This window comes from Lepeophtheirus salmonis, chromosome 13, assembly GCF_016086655.4.
Source record: "Lepeophtheirus salmonis chromosome 13, UVic_Lsal_1.4, whole genome shotgun sequence".
Classification (NCBI taxonomy): domain Eukaryota; kingdom Metazoa; phylum Arthropoda; class Copepoda; order Siphonostomatoida; family Caligidae; genus Lepeophtheirus; species Lepeophtheirus salmonis.
In genome coordinates, this window is record NC_052143.2 from 27,082,772 (window position 1) to 27,096,960 (window position 14,189).

Here is a 14,189-nt window from a genome sequence, read left to right on the forward strand (position 1 = left end):
ATTATCTGTTGCTGTTTCAATATATGTGAATTTAGACTCTACTGGTTATTAGAACGATTTCAACTTTTTTGTGATTTTATAACACGATTTTTATAAACATTTCATGTTTGCGTCTAATTTTTTTTACAAAAACTATGTAACAAAATCCTGGTCTTAGACAGCACACCAACTAAAGCCCATATTTATTATTGTTATTTAATACATTCCCGGTGTTCCATTAACATCTGAACACTGAATATTAAACTTCAACAAGAAATAATTTATTAATTAACAATAGAATTATAACAAAATTAATACTATAAATAGATGTATGCTTGATCTCTCTGAATCATTAATTTAGTGGGCTTTTGTGACAATTATGGCTTCCAGGTGGAGACAGAAGGCACGGCACCCGCCTGGGATTTAATCATCTGTCATGGGGTCCCAGTGACAGTGGCTTTGAGGGCTTCGGTGTTTGGATGACAGATACAACAGGCTTTCCCTCGATATGCACACAAATGGTGTTATTTTAGTGGAGGGGCTAGGCATTAGGGCTATAGGGTGGAGGAAAAAAAGTCAAAAAATAATTCAAAAGAAATCAAACGACCCATTCAAAATAACCTTGCAACGGAGGAGATTCTTTCATTGCTGGTGTCAAAATTCCCCTCTCTACCCTCTCTCTTGCAGGGGCCTACATGGACTTGAAGAGATTGGTTTGGGCTGTTTTCTTTTGCTCCTCCAGATTCAGTTTGGCCCTTTTTACAGAACCCTTCTTCCTCTTCCATTTTTCGGACTTGCTGACGGCATAGACGGTCGTTCTGAAGACACCCAAGTGCTTGGAGTGCGTGAATTGAAATTTGTCAATCATGTTCGTGTGTCATTTTCTTGACTTGTATGAGCTCAGGATTTTTTTTGTAATTAATTGTTTATGGTATAATAGATCGAAATATGAACTAATTTCAATTACTCAACCTAAATTAGTTATTGACTTAGTAAGTGATCAGATTTCAATGGACTACCCGGTAGAACACAAAAATGTGATTTAAAAAAAGTATATCAAAGCAAAATGTATTTACTTTTATAAAGCAATGCTTTGATTGTTTAGGTATTTCGCTGCTTTAAATTAAAAATGTCCTGCCTGGACATTATAAAATTATTCCGTTGAGATAAAATAAATAAAAAATATTTTCTGAAATTTGTTTTCTAAGATTTGTCAGAAAATACATTATTACGTTGATAAAAATCACATTAATATCAGTAGTATATTTTTATTTACTGTTCCTCAGGATATGCAGAACATAATGAAAATGGTAACTTTTTGAAATTTGATCTGATAAAACATTTTTATCCTACAGCAGAGATTTAGCCATTGTTTCTTTATTTATACATTCCAGCCTTAGGAAAGACTGATTATAATATTTTGGGTTTTTTTTCAACCATAAAAATACCGCATACTCTCTGTTCTTTTTATGCACATACATATATAAAATATTAGATTTATTGTCATAGAAAATCTAGACTTAATACAAGGTATTAGTGATTAAATAATAAAATACGAGTCATAACCATATTTTGATATTTCGTTAGTACAAACCAAATCGTTATTATATTTTAAAATCTATATATATACAATACATACATATCATATACGAGGGTAGTTTGAAAAGTTCCCGATCTAACAAAGATACAAGACATAGTTTCCATGTAATTTTAGACACTTCTTCTATCTCTGTAACTTGTCAAGCACATTATATCCAAAAATTGATGGTGGTTTAAAAAAAAATCATGAAATAACCTAAACAAATGATTTTTTTAGCGAAAAACTTTATTTCCTTCCCAATATGACGACATTTAAGCTTAATACATTTTTTTATGAGTTTTGGCATCCCTTCATACAGATTATTCAAAGTATCTCGAGAATTTTTTCCCAAGGTTTTGTCAATTTTTTTTTAAAAATTCATCCTCTGAAGTTTCTGGTACATTTTTATTGAGTTCCCTCTGGACCAAGGCTCAAAAATTTCAATGGGAGACGCTTCAAGACTGCTGGCAGGCCATGTGCCTTTGCCCCAGAAAGAATCCAAGTTGTTTGAATACCACTTTTGTGCCTTTTTGGAGTGGTGAGCAGGGGCACTATCCTGCTGGAAATGGCTCTTGATGTGTGATACAACATTTTCCTCTTCAAAGGAGGTCCAGTTTCTTCAGTACGAGACAAAGCTGACATCATAGACTTGCTGAGGATCTCTGTTACGTAGTACTCGGCCGTCACAGTTTGGTTTCGTGGAATCAGGTGAAGATTTGACACTGCCTCTTGGTTGATAACGGCCCAAACCTGAATTTTCAGAGGAAATTTCACAGTTAGAGTGGGTTCCACATCTCCCTTATTTCTTCCCCAAACCCTATCTTTTTGGGAATTTGGGGCATGAAATAGCTCAAATGGACTTTCATCACTGAAGAGGATACATTTCCAGTCATCTGCAGTCCAGTGTTTCCGCTCACGACAGAATTGAAGCCGGGCCTTCCTTTGATTTCCTGAAAGTTTGTGGTGCAGACGAGATTTGTATGGCAAAGCATTCAAAGAGTGCCTCAGGTGGGCGTAGACAGATGACTTGGATATTGGATAGCCCTTTGAAGTCAATCTTGCTGCAAGTTTCCTTGTGGATTGCCTCTTTTTAGTCAAAGATTTTAAAATCACCAGTTTGGGAATTTTGCTAATTTTTTTTTCCTTCCTCGACCCTTCTAATTTACAAAGATTTGTCCATCCTTCCTTTTCTTACACCAATTCTCATTGGTCCTGAGAGGAATCTGTAACCTTTGAGCAACGTCTCTCTGGCTTGATCCACCCTCTATCATGCCAACAGCCTTGTTCTCTCACCATTTCGGATATTGAATTTAAACTAGTATCCTGTGGTGTTTTCTGAGTCCTTTTATTCTGATGTATGATGCAATCATCAAAAGTTATTGCATCAGAAAAAATCAATATTGCCTAATGCTTGTATCAGCCAAATTTCATTTAATTCCGACTAAAAATAACTTTTTTTAACTACAAAATGTATATTTTTAATCCTTCCATCATTTTTTGGACATGTTGTAGTAGTCTGCATTTTTTTCTTCAAAATAATTATTAAAGAGACACTTTTTGTTTTTGCCTCAATTACTCCGAAATGGATTAAATTAGACGCGTCAAATTTTTAAGCATCAAACCTTTATATGTTTGCTATTGTTTGAATCTATTTAGACGTTAAACTTTCACAAATAAATATTTAATGATAGCTCAATACTCGATTTTGTCCATTTTCCCATAATCCCTCACATCAACTCACTCAAACAACTTTTACATAAAAGCTTCGCGTCCAAAATAGCTGAAACTTTGGCGAATAATGCTAGATAGATATAACTATCTTTTATTTACGAGTGCTTTCTTCTTCGTTCAGGTCGGAAACTTTTTAGAACACCCTCGTATACGGTGTTATTCATAATGGGTGTAGAGGTATTATTTTATTCGATAATTAATCACACAAAATTATTTTTAGGAAAAAATAAAAACATGAGTTATAGACAATAGTTCTGACTTTATTTTTATAAATTACTTATTCTATTTAACTGCTGTTGTTAGCCAATACATCCAAATAAAGATAGTGGATAGAGTTGCATGCTGTACAGAGGAATTTTCTGGAAGTTTCGAACGCGCTTTTTCGATGGCATTGCGGAGAGATACCAAATTTTTATATGAATTAACCTTAACTAATTTATGACTCTAGATAACCCTATACAAAATAATCGAAGGGGTTGAGATTTGGCCTTGGATCGTATATTCAATGGTACTAAGGCTTATGCATGTAATTCTAAATACATGGAAGAATTTTACGTCATTTTGTATATGTTGTGTAAATGTTGATATTGTATTAGCAAATTGTACAAGTTGATATTTTTTCTTCTTAATATACATTAATTAATTACAAACTAGTTCATTCTAATGACCAACTATGAATTAACACTATCAATTACTTTATTTTATTAAAATTACATAGTTATTATGTATTTATAAGTAATATAACTCGGGTCATTTTAACTTGTAATTTGTATTAAAATAGGCAAACATGACACCATCAATACATATGTAGATCATTAATAGAATATTGCATTATCCTCATCAAAAATACTCTAAATTTTCTTAATTTAAGAATACTCATCTCATTTTTTGTTGCAATTTGTACAATTCGATTACTTGTACAATATCGCAACTTGTACGCAGCATATACAAAGTATAATAACATAAGTATGATCACTTTATGTCAATAATGGAATAAATATTTAATTAATGTGTAAATGAAATTATATTTGTTATCCATTTTGTACTTGTCATTAGTCATTTTCCATTGAATCTTATTATTGGTTGATGTCTACATATCACTATGCCTTTTGTTTTAAGAAAAACTAAAAAAAAAAATTTCGATCAAATAGTTCATAGTTTTAATTTTTTATTTTATATATAAACAGATACATCTGATTTATAAATTTAAATAGAAAACCCATATTAAAGCTCAGTTGTATTACTCTTTTTGTTTAATATTATATCGATTGTTTGTACATATGTTATAAATAAAAAGTACATGGTTTTTGCAAAATAAACATAGATAATTATTCACCATGTACGCATACAATATTAAGAACTACTCTATAGTATGATTTATTGACGTTAAAAACATAAAAAGGAACTAAAAATAAAAAATTAATTTATCATCTTAATTGAGCTTTTTCAAGAGTTTTATTGTGTGTATGTAAATAAAAAATATGTACATTATAAATATGTACAGCTAGGGTAATAATATTGGAATATAAGAGCAATGAGGCATTCCTTTATGAATACTTATTTATATGATCAATTAATTATTTAGTCAAAATAAATGTTTCCAAATATAATAAGGATTTTAAGTTTTACAGGCATTTGTTCAAATTTATGGTTTTTGCATAAGTAAAAAGAAAGTAAAACTTCCTCTCGTTACCTTTATTGTATCTCAAAATTATTCTATCGATAAAAAAGGCCACAAAATCAGTTGATAGTTAGACAATTCTTCCGTTACCATGGAATTATAATTAAATATTTTTTTGGAGTCGTTCAAATCATCACAATTCCACCAATGAACGTTTATCATGCTGATTAGGCCAAAATAAGCAGAAAAATTGACAACTGACATACAACTGCAGTCTACATTGTGTTCTTAGTGAGGTAACCCCGAGACTATTAAATAAAAATTTCTTTAATTCATATCATTTCCATGTAGCATAGGCAGTGATGCATAAAACAAGTTCTGTTAGTATGTAAAAATAAAAGAAATCAAAAAATGAAAGTGGTAATCCTGACAATTTTAATCTTTATATTTACATATTATAGGAATACAGTTGGATATGATGTCAGATAATGTACAAAATAGGTTGTGTTAAAACATGTTATGCTTGTAAGTGTAATTCATTGTCGGTACTTTATATAACCACATATTAAGCTCTGATTTATAATAAAGCTATACATTAGAATAGTTGTTTTCAAACTTTATACAACTTGAGTGCCTTACAAGTACTATAGATACTTGTCTGGACACGGTATACAAAATAGGACTAAGATCTTATGATTAGGTTATGTATAGAGAAAAAGAACGTAATTTAGTCTTTTAAGGGAATAGATCTCAAGGAAACATTGGCTATTTGGTCTTCCCTTCCGCTATTTAAGTGTGAGTCAGAGCTCGCTCAACAACTACGCGCAATTGCTTGCTTTTCATATATGGACAGAATATATGTTTACAAAATTCTTAGGGAAATTACTCATAAAAAAGATATTGGGGCACAGTGTAGGAACCAGTGGTATTGTTAGTCCCTTTTTTGGGAGGCTCAAGCCCCCCTCCCCTCCACCTAAAATTTTGATCATAGATATTTGAATAAAATAAACTTATTTAAATAGTTAGTTATATTATGGTGTTAATAATTTTTTGGGGCAAGGGTCCCCAAAGGATGAAAACTAGCAACATTCCTACTAAGAACTACTGCATTTGTGGTATTTTTTGATAAACAGTCGGATTGGGGTTGTTTTAATTATTGGTCCCATTTTTGGCATTCAAATTTAAGATGAAAAAATTACAATTCTCTTAAATTTTAAGAATTTTTTGACCTTTTAAAAATTTGGTTGCTTAGGTTTCTAATATGGCCGACATCAACAATGCTGATGTTACGTAAACTGTTCCACACTTATAATTCATATATTAATATTTTTGATTATGAAGTAAAAATAAATCATTTACATTGTGATTTTGATAAAAGAAAAAATTCAATGAAACTCATGATTTATCTCAATAATATAAATTACAAAAAATCAATTCATATGTATTTGTACAAAATCACATAAAATGAACTTTGATTTAATTTATTAATACATGCAATAATAATGCCCTAATAAAATCGTAAGAAATTGTGAAGGTTATAATTGGCAGTTGTATGTTTTCAATTCCCACCACACATTTCTAAAAAAGTATAATATATAATTTCTGTTTTTTTTTTTTAAAGGAAGCCAATAAAGGTTGACACACTTAAATCATTCACAACATTTCTTAATTGTAATTTATGACTAATACCCTATTCAGGATGTTAAAATGCCGTATTTCAATATATTTAGAATTTCTTTTATATCCAATTAAATTTTCCTTTTTATATCATGCAAAAAAAATTAAAATAAATAAATAGCATAATTATAATTCAAGACATCTTCAATTTAGTGCTCATATAATTCATTTTATTATAGTAAATGCTAATATAAAAATTTGTACTCTAGTTAATTTTAAAAGAAATATTCATTTCAGAGGCTTTTTTTTTTTCAAAAAAAGTAGAATTGTTTTGTGAGGATATCAAAATCTTTACAAAAATTAGTATCGATATTTACATAGTTTTTTTCCCTAAATATTTAGAACATAAATTGTCAATTTCTATTCACTTTGATGAAGTGTCCGCAAGTTTTTTGTTTTGGGTAATTTTGGGCTTGTTTAAATCAAAACAATTTTGTTCTTTTGAGAGGGTTATAATTAAGAAATAAGAGGTTAAATTATTAACTGTCCCATGTTTCGATGACGTATTGACGCTACAGTGTCAGTCCAATGGTCATTCTGTTTAGTACAATTGCGTCAATACCCCAGATTACCAAACAAAACTTAAGTAAAATAATGTCAATGTTCGGAGGCATAACTTATATGTATCTAGAATAATTGGAAGATTTTTTTTCTGCCGAACGTACATTTCGCCGATGGACCATTTGAGACATTTGTCCGGAAAATGATATTTAATAAATTGATATAAGTCATAGTATATTTTAATTCAATTTGAAATGGGAGTATGATTAATAAGTATATTTCTTATTGTATATATGTATGTCATTTAAGTACATTAATTAATATTGTTTTGTAGTAATTTTTTTATAATTATTCATATTCATTTTATGATAATTATTATTATATAAACACACCACTGTAGTATGTGATTCGAATGTAGTTCGATTTTTTACCGCTGTAGTAATTAAAATAATTTAATTAATAAACAAACACGACAACCACTCGTATGGAAAAAGTGCTAATCACTACTTTGCTATCATTTAATTATCATTCGACATGATGGATTATTCATATTGGAAAATACTCATGTACTGACAAACAAACATAATATAAGTCAAGATTTTTTAATTTAAAGTATTACAACGGTAAATATTTGAATTACATTCGAACCATATACTCCTTGTGTTGTGTCTATATATTATTAATTAATTAAGAAAAAATATATCTTTGTAATGGACCACTATTTAATTTACTTATATGACAATACCTATTTATAATACAATTTTAAATTGAAAGAAAATATACAATCGTATATATAATAAATAAAATATAAATTTTCTGCCAAATGTTCCAAATGGTCCTTCGGCGAAATATCCGTTCGGTAAATTATCCTTAGGAAAAAATGCTTTCGTTTAAAAGTCTGCTCACGAATTTATGTGTGGGTCATTCCATGAAAATTTTTCACAAGGAAACTGATTTGACTAAGCTTTAAAATGAGGCATTGTTGACAGTAGACCAGTTCAGAAATGAATTTTTGGATCTGTAACTTAATCCAACTCTCTGTTCTAATTCTTCAAAGATAAGAAATTATCGTTTTGATGACTATTTGATTAGAAATATATCATAAACCAAAGCAATTATTGGCAAGTGTAATACATCATTAAAAAGCAATCACTTGGCGTAACAAAACTAATGTTATAATATTTCTTTATCTATTGAAAGAAAAAGTAAGCCATGACTTTATTTTTTTATCTTAAATTTTTCAAGGTACATTGTGTTTGATTAATTTTACATTTTAAACATATGAAAGTCTAACCTTTATAATTAAGGAAAGAAACTGTAAAGGGGAAAATTAATAGATTTAGGAGTAATGGCTTGATTGATAACAACATTACTTCATTAATACATATTAGTTCATTATTATTACATATATTATCATATAAAATTTTATGTTTGATGATTTTTTTTTAATATTTATAGAAGAAGTTAGGATTATTATAAATCACACCATTATTCCTGATTCCATTAATTTTACACTCTACAGTTTATTTAAAAAATTTATAAGAGTTCTACTTTTATATGGTTAAAATCTAAAAGAAATGAAGGAACAATATAAGGTCATGTTTTACTTTTTTCCATTACAAAAATTAAAAACAATTATAAAATAAGTTATGTTAGGCTAAATGATAGCTTTTTAACAATGAATTATACTTGCCTAGCATTGTTTTGGTTTACGACATATTGCAAATCAAATATTCATCAAACTACTAATTCCTTCATCTTCAAGGCCCCAGAACTCATAGTTGGATTCTGTTACATATTCAAAATCTCATTTCTAAGCTGGTCTACCTTCATTACTACCATATAAAAAAATTTAGTCAAATCTGTTTCCCTGTGAAAATTTCTTATGAAATGACCGTATGTAAATTGGATTTGTTTTTAACATAAAACAAATATAAACTCTACTCTGTAGTCATACTATAAAACAAAGTCCTGCATGTAAGCTTTTTTCTAACCCGCTACCATGTTAAATTATTTATGTTAATATAGATACAGCAATGGTGGCCAATATTTTGTATAGAATATACCAGTTGTATTATATGCAGGTTCCGATCCACCTTAGAATCTCTCTAGATATTTATCGTCTCCTTGAAAAAATAAAGTTATCAATATCAGAAGTATATTTAATTTGTATTTACGTATATCTCAATGGAAAAAGATCATATTAAAACATTCGTTTAAAGCGTAATTCAATGTAGAGCTGTCTTTTATAAACATGCGTGCCACATTTGGCACATGTACAATATGTTAACCATCCCTAATATATTTATACATGAATCCTATGCTATAAAAAAAGTAAAATCGATCCCTAATGCCATCAATGAGGGTGGTTTTTCCTTTTAAATGATTCATTTATACTAAATATTCAATAGAATAAGTGATATAATTAAGTAATAATAAATTGTGTTCGTTTAATGCATTATAATGATAATACGGATATTAGCAATGCTTTTAGTACATATCTAATACATCCTCTTTGGCCAAATACACAAAATTGAGATTTTGAAGAATATTTCAAGGAACGACAGTTGTATCTAAGAATGGACCTTAAGACTGGTTTGGATCGTAATAAAACAGGACACTATCTAAACCTAAATTACTTTATGTCTATAAACCATACCATAAACCATAAAAGTACTTTTATCTTAAAACAAAATATTTATAGGTCATTATTTCAATATGGATTTCTTTCTGAGTAATAAATTATTTTTTAGGATTCTTAAAGATATTATTTATCACTAAATATATTACTCAAATCCAATAGTACAAACACATATAAATAAGTCTATAAAATATGGGTAAAAATATTAAATTATTTTGATTTAGTCTTATAATTTTCTTAAAGTAATTTTATTTTACTTATAGTAATTGCTTAACAAACATTTATTTTTCTTTTCTGTTATCTATTGTGATTTTTTTTAAAATAAAACTTTAATATGATAATTTTCAATATATTTACAGAGATATTTATAGAGAATAGTTATTGAAAATATTATATTTCTTAAATTTTTAACTATACAAATTAAATCCTAATGATACTTTACTTTCTTTAATAGGGGTAATAAATATTATATTCTTGTCTACATAGACTCTTAATTTAGTCTTTAAAAACTTATGACCTTTAAATATCTATGATTTTAAATATAATAATTAAAAATTCTTCATCATAAAAGTTATAATATATAATTATAATAATGCCTTGAAATTTTTGTAGTATCCACTTATATCTGTATATCTGGACATTAATCATACCCCGTTGAAAATCTACTACTAATAGGATTTGATATTCATTTTTCGATTTCATTATTAAAATTGTTCAAAATTTGATCTATATTACAAAAAAATAAAAAAAATATGATTATATATTTAAAAATTATCAGTTTATCAAGATAAATAGATCATTTTCAGATGATTTCAGATCATTTAGTTAATTGAATACTGTGTTTAAACTTAGCAAAGCTATACCTATATTATTTCTTAAAAAATGTGACTAAAATCCAACTACACTCATTCTCAAACATCATATATTATTTAATTATGAATAAATGTAGTACTTAGATTCATTAAAGCATATCCATCTATTATGCTATTGTTTACTATTACATATACTTTTACTTTGTTTTATGTATGTTCATTATCTAATAGCACACGTTTACGAAAAAAAATATGATTTAATCAAATTTTTTGTACATTTGGAGTATTTTATGAAGTTTAACATCCATGCATTTTTTGATAAAAAATATCATATTGAAATACATTTCCTTCTCAATGAGTCAACAACACACTCAATCTTCTTCAATCAAATCCTTTTAACTTCATTTTTGGATACAATCTTCCTACTATCTCTAACAAGCATTGCATATACAACAAATAAAATAAATATTTATTCGATATTTTTGTTGTTATTCCATTTACTTAAGCAAAAAGGACACCGATATTGATAAAATGATTTTTTTGAATTTAGCTAAATGGTTTATGTTTTATAAAGATAATGGCATTGGAAAGGAAGTGTATTTTATAAAGTTATCATATTTAAACAATGTGTATGTATAGGATATATATGATAAGTGATATATAGAGAGTAAATAACTTTTCCCTAATCAAACAAAAGTTTTTTGAAGCTGTTGTAATCTCCTTTATCAAAATTGAAGATCCTTGATTTTTATATAGATAATTGGTAATGTAAAGTATTTATATAGAAAATGGTGTTACTAAATGTCAGCTATTTAGAATACAATTTATGGTCATTTAGAGGGTTTTTAAAATATTATTTTAATAATTATATAAACTAATTTTGATACTATCTAATTAAATATGAATACAAATGATAATTTGTTTAATGAATGATTTTTAGTAGTTAAATTTGAAATATATTAAAGTATATGTATTATAAGGATATTGAATATCTTGGAATATATTTTACAAAAGTAAAAGTACTACTTTACTTTAAATTTAATTAGTTGAAAATAAATAAAAGTTACATTATACATAGAAAACAGTTCACGAAAGCCTGAAGAGCTCTTTATAAAATCAGTATCTATCTGTAATAAGATTAAAGGCTCTGGAGAAAGAGCAAAGACTAATTAAAAATAATAGTATACATTGACTCACTAGTTTCTCCTTCCTATAATTATATTAAAAGGGGGGTTTGTTTGTGTCTTACGACATTCAACTGGATATTATCTTATTATATATTTGCTTTGAGGTATGACGATATTCTGAATCATTTGCTAAATAATTTCATATGTGTACAACTAAATAATGATTGTATGTTCATTGTACATATATAATGATTTATTAATATCTTGAGTAGGAATTTAAATTTAATTGTGTTGGAGCACATTTTTACGAGGTATAAAAAGCTATACTTTAATGTAGATGAATATAATAATGAGAATACATCTATTATAATAGTTTACTGAGTCTCAGTGTTTTTTCTGCTGACATTTTTTTTCGTTTGCCAATGTACATGAGCACATGTATGCATACTTTGAAGCACAAAACTTTGTCTGTATTTGGTATAAGACCAATATTACTACAATGTACATATATATATATATATAAATTATGAGCAGATGGGTTCATGCACCTGTGTACATTTGTAAGTAAATATTCATATATCAATATTGAAGTTGCTATTATTTACCTGGTTTTCTGAGTTAAGGAGCTTAAGTTGATCATTAATTAAACTATATTTTGCGGACTCTTCTTTCCTCAAAGCTCTTTCTTTTTTGAGTTCTGGACTCCAAAATGTCTTTATGCTATGCATACTAGAGCCTAATTTTTGATTTGTTAGTTCTAGTTCTTTTTTAAGATTTGAGAGGTCTCTTTGAAGGTCATTATTCGAGTGTTGGAGTTCTGTAAAGTAAGTGTCTCTTTGTAAGTCCCTTTGAAGTGAGGCTGGATTAGGACTAAGTCTTGTACCTCGAGGTGGACCAACACCAGGTCCAATTGAGTCTCTCAACATGGGATCTCCTGGTCTGTGGCTATTATAAAGTCCATCATCTAGAGTTGGATCAAACATAGGATCTCTACGATCCAAAGATCTTTCTCTGCGACCGTAAGCACCACCTCCCAGGGGACCACCTCCTACATAACTTCCAGGAGGAGGTCCAAATTCTCTATCAAGTGACCTCTCACGAGGTTCTCTAATTGGCATAAACTCTCTATCACCATAGCCATCTCTGTCTAGAGAATGGTATCCTCCTGCAGTTCCCCTAGGGTTAGGCATGCCTCTACTTGCAGAGCGTGAACGGCCATGAATCGGCCCACTTGGCATAGAACTTGAACGATGATGATCCATTGTTCCCGGTCTATCCATTCGTGGATCCATTCCTATATCTGTTTGAGGTATTCTATTATAGTCAATATTATCAACAAGTCCAGATGGAGAGTCTGAGTATCGATGAGATACTGAGCTACGGATTCCTCCACGTCGAGGAACTTGGTTTATGGAAGAAGAGTTGAGGTGATTACTATTTGTAGCAGAAACAGTAGGTAGGGCAGTACTTCCCCTCAATGGTCTGGATGGTGATAAATCCTCTCTCCGGTTTACACTTGAAGGCAGTGGTGCGTTTAACAGATCTCTTCTTGAAGTTCTAGGAGATCTTCCTGCTGAGACCGAACTTGATGGTTGAGCACTTCCATAACCTCCTACAATAGTACCACCAATACCCCCCGAATTAATATCCGTTTTATTGCGTGAAGTAGATGTTGTAGTTATTGCTGTGGATGCATGAAAGGCTGTTGAGGAAGGTGTTGAGATTGCCGCCGTTGTCGGTGGTACCGTCGTAGACATGACGGAACCCAATCATTACTTCGTTTGTCTCAATTCCAAAGTCTTCGAGATGACCAGCCTCCTTCTGCATGTCCATCGAAAACCAAATTTTTTTTACTTGTTTGTCTTTGGTCTTCCTTGTATGATTCAAGCTGGTTTTCCCTATAATCCAATCACTTTAATTTTATATATAGCTCTGTTGGAGGATGATAATGAATGAAAACTTTGAGCCTCTCTTCAGATCCTTTAGCCGTATTTTTTCCCTCTTTTGAATATTTAAGGTGTTTGTGTGAACCTTTCAAGTGTGGCAATTTAATCACTGCGTTTCCAACTTCAGATTACACACTAAATTTTAATACATTTTTGAGTCAATTACATCACTTATCATAACACATTTAGACCAAAAAAAAAAAAATTCACATAATATAACCAATCTTATTTCCCTTTTTTTAGTCAGAATCCCGTCTAAAGGAACTTTCTTTCCACTACTGGAGTATGGTTACTACCAGGTCGATAAAGGGAAATAAAAGGAAGAAGAATGATAAAAGAAGAAGACAAGAGAGAATGAAAAGAGAAGAGAGAGAGAGGGGGGAAAAAGCAGAGAGAGAGGAAAAATAAAAAGTATAAAATAATACTGCAAAATCAGAATGGGGCACTCCTTCTCTTGAAAGTCATGTGCTTCTCTCACTCTCTCTTACACACACATACATTACACACAACCACCCTTTCTGCTGCCTTGTCTGAAAACCGTTGTCGTTTAGGAGAGGCAGAGCCCTTACCAAGGA

At 29.6% G+C, this 14,189-nt stretch overlaps 1 protein-coding gene across 4 annotated transcripts in view; it reads right to left on the minus strand.

Annotated features, from left to right (window-relative positions):
* brp (ELKS/RAB6-interacting/CAST family member bruchpilot) overlaps positions 1-13,989 on the minus strand; it is a 62,112-nt gene extending 48,123 nt beyond the window's left edge. For 3 of the 4 annotated variants that reach the window (XM_040723350.2, XM_040723348.2, XM_040723347.2), the window contains exon 1: positions 12,274-13,989. In XM_040723350.2, the coding sequence (XP_040579284.1) occupies positions 12,274-13,425 (1,152 nt within the window). In that variant the 5' untranslated portion in view covers positions 13,426-13,989. The remainder of the gene's footprint in view (positions 1-12,273) is intronic. The other variant, XM_040723349.2, reaches the window with a different exon arrangement.
* Positions 13,990-14,189: the final 200 nt, after the last annotated feature.